The sequence below is a fragment of the Pelodiscus sinensis genome, chromosome 24 (assembly GCF_052426305.1).
Source record: "Pelodiscus sinensis isolate ZL-2025 chromosome 24, ASM5242630v1, whole genome shotgun sequence".
NCBI classification, from domain to species: domain Eukaryota; kingdom Metazoa; phylum Chordata; order Testudines; family Trionychidae; genus Pelodiscus; species Pelodiscus sinensis.
Window position 1 is genome coordinate 20,252,789 of NC_143075.1, and position 13,629 is coordinate 20,266,417.

The 13,629-nt window shown below is 55.3% G+C and overlaps 1 protein-coding gene across 9 annotated transcripts in view; it reads right to left on the bottom strand.

Annotated features, from left to right (window-relative positions):
* ARHGEF10L (Rho guanine nucleotide exchange factor 10 like) overlaps positions 1-13,629 on the bottom strand; it is a 207,266-nt gene that overhangs the window by 10,930 nt on the left and 182,707 nt on the right. For all 9 annotated transcript variants that reach the window (XM_089773156.1, XM_089773155.1, XM_089773157.1 and 6 more), the window contains one exon: positions 5,992-6,166. In XM_089773156.1, coding sequence (XP_089629282.1) covers positions 5,992-6,166 — 175 coding nt within the window. The remainder of the gene's footprint in view (positions 1-5,991; positions 6,167-13,629) is intronic.

Here is a 13,629-nt window from a genome sequence, read left to right on the forward strand (position 1 = left end):
TGAACCTGGGCTCTGGAGCCACTAGCCCCCAATGAAGCGCGCGTGGCCGCCGCGCCGTTGCTCCACTACCCCAGCTACTGCGCCAGATTAGAGCTGTGGGTCCATCCCCCTACCACAGCCCACGGTTAGGCTGTGTCTACACTGGGCCACTTATTCCGGAAAATCAGCCGCTTTTCCGGAATAAGCTGCGAGCTGTCTACACTGGCCCTTGAATTTCCGGAAAAGCAATGATGCTCTACTGTACAAAATCAGCCACTATTCCGGAATAAACTGCGAGCTGTCTACACTGGCCCTTGAATTTCCGGAAAAGCAACGATGCTCTACTGTACAAAATCAGCCACTATTCCGGAAAAACTATTCTGCTCCCGCTCGGGCATAAGTCCTTATTCCGGAACACTGTTCCAGAAAAGGGCCAGTGTAGACAGCCCAGTAGTCTTTTCCGGAAAAAAGCCCCGATCGCGAAAATGGCGATCGGGGCTCTTTTCCGGAAAAGCGCGTCTACATTGGCCACAGACGCTTTTCTGGAAAAAGGGCTTTTCCGGAAAAGCAGCCTGCCAATGTAGACGCTCCTTTTCCAGAAAAACTGAAAACGGAATAGTATTCCGTTTTCAGCAGTTCCGGAAATTCATGCCAGTGTAGACGCAGCCACACAGTACAGACATGCCAGAGCTGCTCCTTCCACTGGGGAGGCAAAACCCAGCTGGATCGCTGCTAACTGGCAGCTTAGAGCAATTTTACCGTCTCGGCAGAGGGCACGTCCATTGGTGCCACCTTGCCGGAAGGTGGGCAGACACCCCCCCCCCCCCGGGTGAAAAGTAAACCCCGGTTTGGAGTCTATTTTTGGATTTTCTACAGCTTCTGTAGCCGCAGGATCTGAGCACAAGATACAGGAGAACTGCATCGAACCAGAAACTTGTCAGCCAATGCAGAAGGCAAGGGATAAACGGGGCATAAAGCTGTAATGGACAGGAGTCCTGACCAGCACCCAGGGACTAAGGGGTTAAACTCAGGTAGTTCGCAAAGGTGTTGGCCAGGGGGTCCAGAGAACCAATCAAGATAGAGGGTTGAAATTTGAACTGGATCTAGGTTCCCTGCCTGTTTTCTTTGTGTGGGAGAGAGAAATCCGGAGTTGAGAGACACAGAGGCTGTGTCTAGACTGGCAAGTTTTTCCGCAAAATCATCTGCTTTTGCGGAAAAACTTGCCAGCTGTCTACATTGGCCGCTTGAATTTCTGGAAAAGCACTGACGATCTCATGTAAGATCTCATGTAAGATCGTCAGTGCTTTTCCGGAAATACTATGCTGCTCCCGTTCGGGCAAAAGTATTTTTCTGAAAGACTTATGCGCAAAAGGGCCAGTGTAGACAGCACAGTACATCGCGAAGATGGCGATCGGGGCTTTTTTGCGGAAAACCGCGTCTAGATTGGCCACGGACGCTTTTCCGCAAAAAGTGCTTTTTGTGTCTGTGTGTGTATCTGCATGCCTGACTGAGGGGTCGGCTATCAGAGACTGCAGCTTGTTTTTCTCTTTTCAAGCTCTTTTTGGGCTTGGGGGTGATTCCAAGTGTTTGCCCCTGGTTTTTAGGGATAGAAAAGCACCTGCTGGTGGCAGCAACTCCTCAAAATCTGTCTTATAATTCTGGGGGGAAGTTTTTGTCACCTGTGCCTGGAGGTGAGGCTTTGAAGTTCTCTTGCAGGCCGTCACGGAGTGCCAGAGAGGGGAACAGCCCTGACAAAAGTTCTAGGGCAGGACAGTCCCAGGGCAGCCTCGCCGGAGAGGACGACGACCTATCGCTATTTGGTGGATAAACTGAATTTGGCTCTCAGAGGCGGACAGCTCCCAGGAGCTTGTTTGGAGTCACTCCCCAGACTGCATTTCTCATCCCAGCAGCCTACTCAAAAAACCCCGTTAGCACCGCCAAGCATTTGCATGACAACAAGCTCTTTGTTTCCACAGAGTTCACCAGCTCCTGGCTTCCCATTGGCCAGCTAGTTACTCCTTGCGATATCGCTATCGGTTGCCTGGAAAACCACTGACAGTGCACATGTCCGATCGCGATTCGGGGCGGTGGGGGGATGGGAGGAATTTGGAGAGGAGCTGGGGAGACGTGAGAGACCATGCTCGATGGGGGCAGCCCTGGGAATAAAAGAAGAGTGGCAAATGGATGAGAATGCAGAAGAGGGGAGCTCTGGGCAGAGATTTCTCTGAGAGGGATCAGGAAAGGGCTGGAAGATGCAGCGGCTTGTCTAGAGGAGGGAAACGTGCAAGTGGGGTTCACTACGCCAGCGTCCAGTCTCTAGCGTGTGCCCATTAGCACAGAGCAAAGATGCGGCAGGCACTCATGTTGCGGGCTCGGGTGCAAACCCAAAGCAACGGTATCAATGTAATTACACCGGCACAGTTTCCTCAGGCAGCCAAGCACAAGGACTTTGTGGCTTTTTATACCGTGCATGAGACTTCTCAGCTCATGAACGATGCCAGCGTGGCAACCCCAGACACCCAAGTGCTGTAACTAACCAGCACCGGAACCAGGCAGCACCCCCCTCCCGGCTGCCCTGCCAACACGCCTCACCCCTGACACAGGGACGCCTGTCGAGGGCCGAGAAGGGGACTCAGTGGAGGTGGCCTGAGCACAATTTGACTCCTCTGAGGAAGCTGCTGGGAAGCGAGGGTGGTTCCAGTGGGACCTATGTCACTCTGCACTGAACAGCCTTCCATAGGGCAGGCGTCTGGCACCACCAGTGTCTGTATCAATTTTCAGTGCGATTCAGGGAAGCAATTGGGTTGCACCGACACGGACGTCAACAGAGGGTTTAACCAAGGGAAACAAGGCAGCAATGCTCCTCGAAAGCCCGTCTCCTCCCTCTCTGCACACCTCAAAGCGCTTGACAAAGGTGGAGTAGCATCACCAGCCCTATTGTTAAGATGGGGGAAACTGAGGCACGGACAAGTTCCCTAAACACACGTCGCTCTATCGATAAATGGCAGAGCTGGGGAACAGAACCTACGTCGCCCGACTTGGCCTGAAACCGCACTGATGTGTCGCGCCAGCGCCACAGAGTCACAAACGCTGCAGGGGGTGCCACGTTCGTGCATGGCACCTGGGTGGGGCCATGGGCAGCTGAATAGCGGCCTCGCCCGACCAGCGTGCATTGCACCCAGCTCTCCAGCAGCCTCCTGCAAACCTGCAGCCACACACCCACTCTGAGAGGAGGCAAATAATCACTCTCACTTCACAACAGGAGCCTCCAAAGCAGGGCATGGGAGTGACTTGCTCCAGCACCTGATTTCCAGCCTCAGGCCTGTGTGTTCCCCCCACACCCACCCATCTCTCTCAGCGTAGGCATTCGGGATCATTGAGTGCCCCCCTGCGGTTCACTGCTGATCCCGGTTGTGCAGCAACAGGGCACTCCTGAGGGAAGGCAGATGACGGGTGGGCGGCCACACCACACCCGTCAGAGCCGCCCGAAGGATCGCTCAAGGCATTTTAATCTGGGGGATCAGCCCCCGGTTCAGCCACTCACTGGGGTACAGTCCTGGCCCTTTAAGAGCCATCCTGGAGAATCCACCCTGCAGAGCAGCTGGCTGAGCTGCCCTTGGAAAAGACCAGACTAGGGCAAGAGGAAATGTAAAGGGCCAGGCCTACGGTTTTAAAACAATCTGCGCATCCCAACCCCCAGGCCTGGCTCCCCAAAGCTTTGCCAGGATGAGCCTGGGCAACGAAGATCCATGCTCAGAAATGTGGGATTTCTGCCCCCCCCCCAACACCCACTGCCTCAATTACACCCCACTTTCCCCCTCCACCGCTTTCCCTGCCCTCCTGCAAAGCCGGCTGTCACTACTCCACAGGCATCCAGCCACTCTGCACTGGCAGGGGAGGAGGCAGAAGAGAACGTCGGCCAGCATCAGCCCAGAAAGGGACCCCCTCTGTCAGGCGGCGGGTGACGTGGGGAACAGCTTTTCAAATCACCAGCAAAGAATCCACGCCCGATGCGCCGCGTGAAAGACGGGAGCAGGAGCATACGCAGGCATCACACAAAGGCCACTTCCCACAGCAGCGGCCACAGCCCATCTGGCTCCTGTAGCCGAGCAGTTCGCCGGAGTCTGGCCCACACTCTCCTTTAAGGATAACACGGCCCCCCGCCCAGCGCTGGTTCAGGGCTGAGGCAGGGCCCAGGCCAGAGACTCTTCCCCCTGAATGCAAGGGGTCGTTTGGCCCGTCTGCTCTGTGTGTCCTGCATGGATGGGACAGCTGGAAAAGGTTGGGGGGGAGAGGGGGGAGTCGCTTCTCTGCAGATCGTCACCTCCTGCCCACCTGTCACAGGTCCCGTATGAGGAGAGATCAAAGAAACTGGGACTTTTCAGCTTGGAAAAGAGGAGACTAAGGGGGGACAGGAGAGAGGTCTATAAAATCATGAGTGGGGTGGAGAAAGTGAATAAGGAAAAGTTATTGACTTGTTCCCATAATATAAGAACTAGGGGTCACTAAATGAAATTAACGGGCAGCGGATTTTAAACAAATAAAAGGAAGTTCTTCTTCACACAGTCAACCTGTGGAACTCCTTGCCTGAGGAGGTTGTGAGGCTAGGACTTTAACAGGGTTTAAAAGAGAACTAGATAAATTCATGGCGGTTAAGTCCATTAATGGCTATTAGCCGGGATGGGTAAGGAATGGTGTCCCTGGCCTCTGTTCGTCCGAGGGTGGAGATGGATGGCAGGAGAGAGATCGCTTGCTCATTACCTGTTTGATTCACTCCCTCGGGGGCACTTGGCACTGGCCACTGTCGGCAGACAGGATACTGGGCTGGATGGACCTTTGGTCTGACCCAGTGTGGCCGTTCTTATGTTCTTATACGCCTGAAGAAACTGCTGGCAGGCTGGTCCTCAGGCAACATCTGCCTTGTTTCCGATATGTGTGGTGGTTCTAGCCTGGGTGGGACATGGGGGTGGAGAAGGAAACCTCCCTTCCACCACACTGGTAAGATACCCAGGCCCGGCTTCAGAGCCCACTTCTGGCCGTCTGTACGATGCAGCATTCGCTCACGCAGGGAACAGGACAGGGGAGAGTCTGGACTGGGCACGGAACCTGTAAACCATGGGACGGCGGGGAGGAGGCTGAAAGCGAAAAGGTTCGAAAGTGCAGCCAAGTGCCCACGGCAGGCGCATGACTGCTCCCTAGTGGTGAATATCAGAATGGCTCAACTGTGTGTCAAGCCCCAACACAGCGAGCAGGAGGATCGGGGATGAGGCACAGCACAGCAACAAACCGGGGCGTTCCTGTCGGGCCAGGGGTGCTGGCCATAAGCGAAGGAGAGAAAGCAGGATCGGAAGCCGAGAGAAAAATCCGGCCAGCCCACTCAGTACAGCGCCCCCTGCTGCTTGTAGGCAGGAAGTGCTCTCTCCAGTGAGAATGAACGCAGCAACACTGCAGACACTCGACTGCCGGACTGAGGCCGGGGAGAACAGGTTCTTGGTACAGTCTCCAGGCTGATTTGCTTCCCTGGTTGGCGGGAGGCGGGGGAGGAGGAGGAGGAAGGGGTCTTTCTCCAAAGTGTGGCATTGCAGACCTCCAGCAAGCTCACCTGCTCCCCATGGCATCTCCCCACAGTCCCGTCCACTCCATGGCTGCCACGAAGCCAGGCCTGACCCCGGCTACGGTCCTGCGGCTGGATCCCATTGGGGCAAATGCAGCCTGCCTCACCCCAGACAACTTCCCCATGGACCCCACAGCCTGCGCTCTGGGATGCAGAGGCTGGAGATGGTCATCCCCTCCCCCCCCGCGAGAACAGTTGGCCCAGCAACCGTTACGGACACAGCCCTTTGCTAAGACGACGTACAGCTTCCCAAAGGGTCACGTGCCTTCCACAGAAATACCCCTCCCCCCGGCCTCTCTAGCACCCCATGCACAGGAACAGCCTCCAGCACACCCCCCTGACCATGGGGCTGAGCCTCAGTGGGCTGCCCCCTCCCAAACAGCCCCGCCTCGCCCTACCTGGCAGGACGAAGGTGGTCCGTGTTGCTATGTTAATCTCCTGCAGGTGCTCCAGGGTCTCGGTGTGAAAGAGGCGAATGGAGGAGCCGGAGGAGAAGGCCATCCAGACGCCGCTGCCTGCCTTGATCATGTGCGTCACGCTGGCTTCCTCGTCCGGGTGGGCCTCGAAGGTTTGCTGCAGGGGGGATGAAAGGGGAGGGCTGAGACTGCTTGGCCACTGGTTAACCCGTTACCCAGTAAGTCTCCAACCAGTGGGGCTGGCGCAGCCTCCCCACACCATCCGCTGCGGGCAAGGGATGCTCCAGCCCCACACGGCCCACCATGGGCAGGGGTGTTACAGCCCTGCCGGAGCAGCCCCCATCTGTAATGGGGGGAGGAGGGAAAGCACTCTATCACATCTGTGGTGGGGGGCTGCTCCAGTCCAGGTGTGCTGGGACAGCCCACCCACTTACCCCAGGGTTTACCCGATTAACCCAGGGGTGGCCAATCCATTCTGGACAAAGAGCCAAGATAGCACTGGATCCAGTGTGAAGAGCTGGGGCAAAGTTGTCAAGCAAAAAACCTGCCCCTTTTGCTCCTTTAAAAGGAGCCCCCGGTTGTGTTTGATCGTGCAAAAAAAAAAAAAAGAAAAGAAAAGCTCTGCCCCTTTAAGAGGCTTTTTGGCCACATTAGGCTCCCACCAGCTGACACCCAGGTCAGCACAGAGAGCAGGGGGCCATTTTTCAGGGTGCGGGGACGGCTTACGAGCTATGGGGGAGGGGAGTGCTTCGCAAGCTGTACTTGGGGGAGGGGAGAAGCCTCCAGATGGCCATGGCGGGATTGACCAATTAAACAGGATTTTACAACCCTAGTTGCCACGGAGCACTTCTGCATTCGGAGTGCTGCAGGAATTCACAATTTCGATAGGAACTGACCGTACGCATCAGCCCGGTTGAAGTTACTCACCCTCACCCTCTCCCATCGCCCAGGTCCCCCCCACCTGCTCATGCCCCTGTGACAGCAGAGAAGGGAACGCCCCGTGTCCTTGCTCCGTGAGATGCTGCCTCCCAGGGGCTGGCAGGCTGCATGCGGGAGGAGACGAGGCGAATCGGATTCCTTTCCAAGAAGATAAACATTCCGGTGAACTAGAAACAACAGGGCCAAGCAGCATCACGAGCGGGCTCCAACGCAGCACCCGGCATCCCGTGGAGCCAGGCATGGGAGTGAGCCACGGAGACAAGGGCAGGCTCACGCATGCAAACGCAGGGAGCCCGTTTACTAGATCCAAGGACCCGGAGCCAGAGAAAGGACAAATTCAAGCGCTCTCTAGCCCAGCATCCCAATGGCCTCAATCCGTGCAGGCTGCCAGCTTGCTCGGAAGGTCCCAGGTGAACCCAATTTCTTGCTTAGAACGAGTCACTCTCGTTGCAACGCACCCACCACATCAGCGGCTGTACAGCAGGGGACGACTGTTGATCGCTCAATGCCTCTTATTTCTGAGGTGTCTCTTTAGACCAGGGGTAGGCAAGAATTTTTTGCCTGGAGCCACTTCAGAAATTTTTGAAGCGGCCCCTGGCCGCACTGGCAGGGGCGGGGCCTCAAGCAGACAGGGCGGGGCCTCAAGCAGTGAGGGTGGAGCTTCAAGCAGAAGGGGTGGGGCCAGGATCCTTCCCTGTTTCCCCACCCGCAGACCATGATTGGTCTGGGGGTGGGTGAGCACCTTTGCCCCCCCTCAACCCCCACCCGCTGCAGAGGATCGCTCTAGGTGCCCATGTCCCTGGCGGCGGGAGGAGACTTCGCAGGCTCCCCCTTCTGCCCCCAGCTCCTCGCAGGGTGGGGACACGGCAGAGGAAACTTCATGCACTTCTCCCCGCTCGCAGGCCCTAAGTGGCCTGGGGGCGGTGGAGCGCTAGGGCTTCCGTGGGCCAGATCGACCGGATCCAGCCCGTGAAGGCTCTTTTGCCCACCCCTGCTGTAGACCCTCCACGCCGGACACCGGGGTTTTAGTCAGCGGTGAGAGTAACTGAACATTTCCTACGGGGACTGGCCTATTGCAAGCCAGGTCCCTGTCAGCTCTTTAAACAGCTCCCTGCTGGCTTTTGCCACAGCTCAGCCGGCTCTTGCCGGAGCCGCGCACCACGGCGCACGCCCCTCCTCCCCTCTCTGGTTTCAGTACCCGCTGCCCCAAACCACAAGCGTCCAACAGCTGCAGCCCCTTCTCCAGCACTGCAGGCCTCTCCTGTGTCTCTACACCTGGGCAGGGGCACGAGTCCCAGCTCCCAGTGAGCAGCAGCGCCAGGAGTGACTGAGCACACGCTCGCGAGACACTAGCCAGGGAGCCAGCCCGTGCAGCTCCGGTCCATTGCTAGCGCCCGAGCAGGCTCCGAACGCTCCCGGAAGCTGGGGATCAGCCCACCGGCTCCAAGGGCAGACGTTCCCTGCGTCCTTTCAGGGGGACCGTCGGCAGGGACCGCACTTCCTGTTGTGTCCGTGGCAGGCTGTGCTCACCACCCCACCCGCCTTAGCAGGGACCCTACGGATCAGGTGGGGAAGCCACCACCCTTTCAGTCTGCAACTCGGCAGCTCTGCCGAGCTCTGCAATTCAGATTGCGGGGCTAGGCCCATCTCTGCCTAGCTAAGGGTTTTACGCTGCTGCCCATCACCCAAGCATCTGAGGGCCTCCCGCGTACCATCCCAGCAACAGGGACGTCCCCAGTGCATGTCATGGACTCCATCCCCTCTATTCTCACCCAGTGTAGATCACCTCCCGACTCCACCTCATACGCTGCACACAGGCACTTGGCCTCGGCTCCTCCAGCCGGGTCAGCCTGCAGCCCAGCGAAGAGAGTAGGAAGGATTTTGTCCAGTACAACCAATGACTCATTTCCAGGTGAGGTGGCAATTGATTTACACTGGGTCTTCACGCACAAGGCTTAACTCGTAGGTTAGGCTTACAGCACAGGTTACAAGATTCAGCTTTACCGGGAACTGCGGGTCTGTCTAGCCCCCTCTGGTCTCGGAGCAGCTGACTCTGGCTTGGGCTGTGGGGGCTAAAAATAGCAAAGTAGAGATCGGGGTTGGGGCTGGATGCTGGGCTCTGAGACGGGAGGGGGGGCTGAATGTCTCGGCTGCAATGTTATTGACCTCAGGCCTGCGCTCGGGTACTTTATTGCAGTGTAGACATGCCCTTGCAGTCAGGTTCTGGGCTTGGCCCTGGGCAGAGGGAAGTCTGGCTCTGGAAAGCAACGGGAGTTGTTTAAAAAGGTGCCGTGGAGGCAGGGCTTCTGAATTCCTCCAGGAAGTCTAAGGAGACACGCACAATGCATCATTCAGACCTTAAAACAATAAGCTCTGAACTGTAAAGGGTAAAAAAACCAATTCAGAATGACGTAACTCAGCCTCCGCTCCCAACGGGACGATAGCACCGTGCCCTGCAGAAGCGTTTGTGCCCCGCAAGCTACCGTGCGGCAGCTTCACACCCAGGCTGGCCGCGCAGACAGGCTCTGAGTCACTTGGGTGTTTACCGCTCCCTGACTGTCGCTGCCACTTCCGCGCCTAAACCCCCAGGGCGCTTCTCAAAATGGGGAATGAGGCGCTTTGGAAAACTTTACCCCAAGCCGACCAATCGGCTGCAACCTTTCCGTGGCAAATCTGATTCCAAAAAATCCAACCTTGGTGTTAAAAATCTCCAACCAGGGAGACTGTCCCAGAACCTGTAACTTGTCCTGATGGTTAACGACCTTCACTGGGAAAGGACAAATCAGCCTCCGTCTGGCTTTGGATCCTGTTACACCTTCCTCAGCTAGACTGAAGAGCCCATTATCAGCTATGTGTTCCCTGCCCAGTTACTTAGGCTCCCGCAGCTAAGTTTAATGCGCTGCTGCCGCAGGGCTGTAACACAGCAGTGGGGTCCCGGCATCAGCGCTGGGGGGGAGCGCTCTCCTAGCGCTGTAGGTAAGCTGCCTCCACGAAGGGAATAACTGACTGCCAGAAGCTTGGTGCTTTAGAGCGCTATTACTTGCTGCACTTGGGGTGGATGTGGGGTGTTTTCATAGCACAGTAAGGGTATGTCTAGACTACATGGCTCCGTCGACGGAGCCACGTAGATGAGGTTTCTAGACATAGGGAAATGAAGCGACGATTTAAATAATCGCCGTTTCATTTACATCAAAATGGCCGCCGCGCTGTGCCAAAAACTCTGCAGCGTAGACATAGGCCGAGTGGATAAGTGACTTGCCCCAGGTGTGCACACAGGAAACCTGGGGCAGAGCAAGGCTGGAACAGCAGGTCTTCCAAATCACAGCCTAGCGTCCTAACCCCTGGACCACGCTTCTTGTGCTCACACCTACCTCCACCAGCATGTGTTAAAAGTAGCCAGACAGCTGATTTATTTTCTCCTTCCCCCAGTCTAGCAATAAAACCCGGGCCAAGATCCTATGCATTGCGTCCAAGCTCAGAGCAACATTTTATGGTGGGAGTTATAAAATCCTGAATATTACATTGGAAATGCTGCCACAAGCTTACCTACAGCAACACAGTATTTATGTACCTAGAAATGTCTATATAAAATAGAGGCTCTATAAATCCACACAGCAGCAAGCAAGGCAGGAAAAGTCATTAGTATTGATGAGGCATCAGTTGTGCCAGGAAATTTCCAACCTGCTGTTGATACTAAGAAGCTTTCTTGGGGACGTGGAGCCTAAGTTAATGGGAGTTTTTCCTGGTGAGTTTCATGGGAGCCTGGGTGGAACGTGGCATTTTGAGAAGGATGGTGGGGTTGTAAAGTCCAGGACTGGCTCTCGGAACAGGATTCCGGTTCCCAGCTGCGTTGTGTTTAGAGACAGCTGGGAATTTCTGGATGGACTTTTATCGCAAAAGCGACTGATCGGCTGGAAGAGAAGCTGCTTGCGAAACAGGGCCGGGTTCCAGGAATCGCCAGACTTAAAAAAGTGGAGACTTTCTCCCCTCCCCAAAAGGCAACATTTTCCAAACGAAAATTTGCGATTTTTCCAATGAATGACTTTTCATTTGGATATTGACGTTAGCGAGACGGGGGAGGGGGAGAAGATTCAAATCAGACAGCCATATGCATGGGGGGTGGGGAGGATCATCTCCCACCCATCTCTAGCCCATCCTCACTGAGTTACCTTGTGTAGGTCACGTAGGCGTTCCTGAAAATTCACCTTCAGTGACTTAGAAACCTAAGAACCTAAAGTCTCTTTTGTTCCCTTTTGTGAGGCTTCATTTTCCCACCGGTACTACAGAGAATACACCCTTTCTCCGTCCTGCCTCCTTCAACAGTTAGCCCTTTGGAGCAAGGAACATCTCTTGGGATGTGTACGAGCAGCAATCAGGTTTTAAAGTTTCCTCCGGCCGCCTGTCCTGTCTCTTACGAATGCATTTATACAGCACCTAGAGCGACAGAGGCCCGATCTCAGCTGGAGCCAGCCTGTCTCCAAACACGAAGGAGGCTGTGTCTAAACTACATCCCTTTGCTCGAAAAAGGAATGTAAATTAGACACTTTGAAATTGCAAATGAAGTCGGAATTTAAACTTCCCGTGCTTCATTTGCATAATTGTGGTCACGGTTTTTTCGAAACAGGGCTTTTCAATAGAAAAGCGGCAGTTTAGGCAGGGATCTTTCGAAAACAAAACCCTTTGTCGAAAGATCCTGTAAACCTCATTTTTTCCTGTAAACCTTTGAGAAAAGGTATGTCGTCTAGACACAGCCGGCGCGGGGTTTGCGTTCCTGAGGAAAGCAGCTTAACCAAAGGGAGCGAGCAAAGCTGGGTGTGGATCGAGCAAGATTATTGCTGAAGCATAAATTAGGGGCTGGCAAGAGCCTCATTAGATTACCTCCACCTTCCTCCCCACGAGCGTGGGATTCACTTGCCCTGTGGTTCATCAGCCAGCACTTTGTCCCGTGCACGAAAATACAAGAGCCCATTACACAGCGCTCCGTCAAATTCTATTTATACTGTAACCAGAGGGGGTGTTTGCAGAGCCGCTATTATACCTCTGGTGGCTCGTGTTAGTCATAAGGGAAGTAATAATGCGGTTAAGTGACTGTTCATCGGATACGGAGGGAGAAAGCTGTGAATACGCAGAGCTAACACACGGCCCAACGTCCCCAAGCGGCAGCAGGAGCATTCATTAACGCAATGCTGCTCCGGAAAGGAGGGGGGCAGGTGTTGGCCATGTTCAGAGACGGGGCAATTACCAGAGAGGTAAGTGGCCTGAACTCTGGGGGTGCTGGGGACCCAGCACGAGCTACAGACGCTCAGCAGCTCAAAGTCAGCTCGTTGGCAGGCCCGCCGACATGGGGGAGCAAAGGGAGCAGTTGCCCCTGGATCTGGCAATTCAAAGGGGCCCTTCAAATCACCACGAGAGCACTGTGCCGCATGCGCCGTGCATTGGGGGGACTGCACTCCAGGCGACACTGAGAACAGGTTGTCCCCAGCCCCGCCCCTTCTGCCCCGCCCTCTCCGGGAGAGCAGAGCCGCCCCCCCCAGACCTCTGTCCAGGGGCACTCAGGTGCTGTCTGCTCCCCTGGTCGTGGATAACTTGGCAAAGGCCCCCCAACAAGTCCCTGGCAGAGCTAGGCTCAGAACTTCGCCTTCCACCCAGACCCGTCTGCAACTTTGCCCGAGTCCCTGCTTCCCAGGAGAGACTCCCCCTTCCAGTGCGTGGGGCCGAGGCTCTTTCCACAGTAACGGATGGCTCGCTGGCACCCAGCTTAGCAGGCAATGCAGGACTTGCCCTCCTTATTTCTCATGCTGACGTGTGTGTGTCTGCGAGTGTGTGTGTGTGTGTGTGTCTGTGAGTGTGTCTCTGTGCGTCTGAGTGTGTCTGTGTGTGTGTGTGTCTCTCTGTGTGAGTGTGTCTCTGTGTGTGTGTCTCTCTCTCTGCGTGTCTCTGAGTGTGTGTCGCTCTCCGTGTGAGTGTGTCTGAAGTGTGTGTGTGTGTGTCTGTGTCTGAGTGTCTCTCTCTCTGTCTCAGTGTGTCTGTGTCTCAGTGTGTCTGTGTGTGTGTGTCTCTCTGTGTGTCTGTGTGAGTGTGTCTCTGTGTGTGTGTCTCTCTCTCTGCGTGTCTCTGAGTGTGCGTCGCTCTCTCTGTGTGAGTGTGTCTGAAGTGTGTGTGTGTGTCTGTGTCTGAGTGTCTCTCTCTGTGTCTGAGTGTGTCTGTGTCTCTGTGTGTCTGAGTGTGTGTGTGTGTGTGTGTGTGTGTCTGAGTCTCTCTCTGTGTCTGTGAGTGTGTGTGTCTCTGTGTGTGAGTGTCTGTGTGTCTGTGAGTGTGTGTGTGTCTCTCTCTCTGTGTCTATGAGTGTGTCTGTGTGTCTCTCTGTGTGTGCCTGAGTGTGTCTCTCTCTCTCTGTGTCTGTGTCTGTGTGTCTCTATCTGTGTGTGTCTGTGAGTGTGTGTATGTCTCTCTCTCTCGCTGTGTGCATGTGGGTGTGTGGGATCTGCCAGCTTTGTCAGTGACGATTTTAAGTTTTCTTCCAGATCCTTGATGACAACGCCGAATAGCGGACGGCCAAGACCTGATCCCCACGGGGTCCCACGAGAAATATACCCTGTTCGTGAGGCTACCCTGTTTAAAACCCAACCCGCGAGCTGTCCAGATGTCCAATTTCTGTTTCCAGCTCCCCCCGCTTTGTTG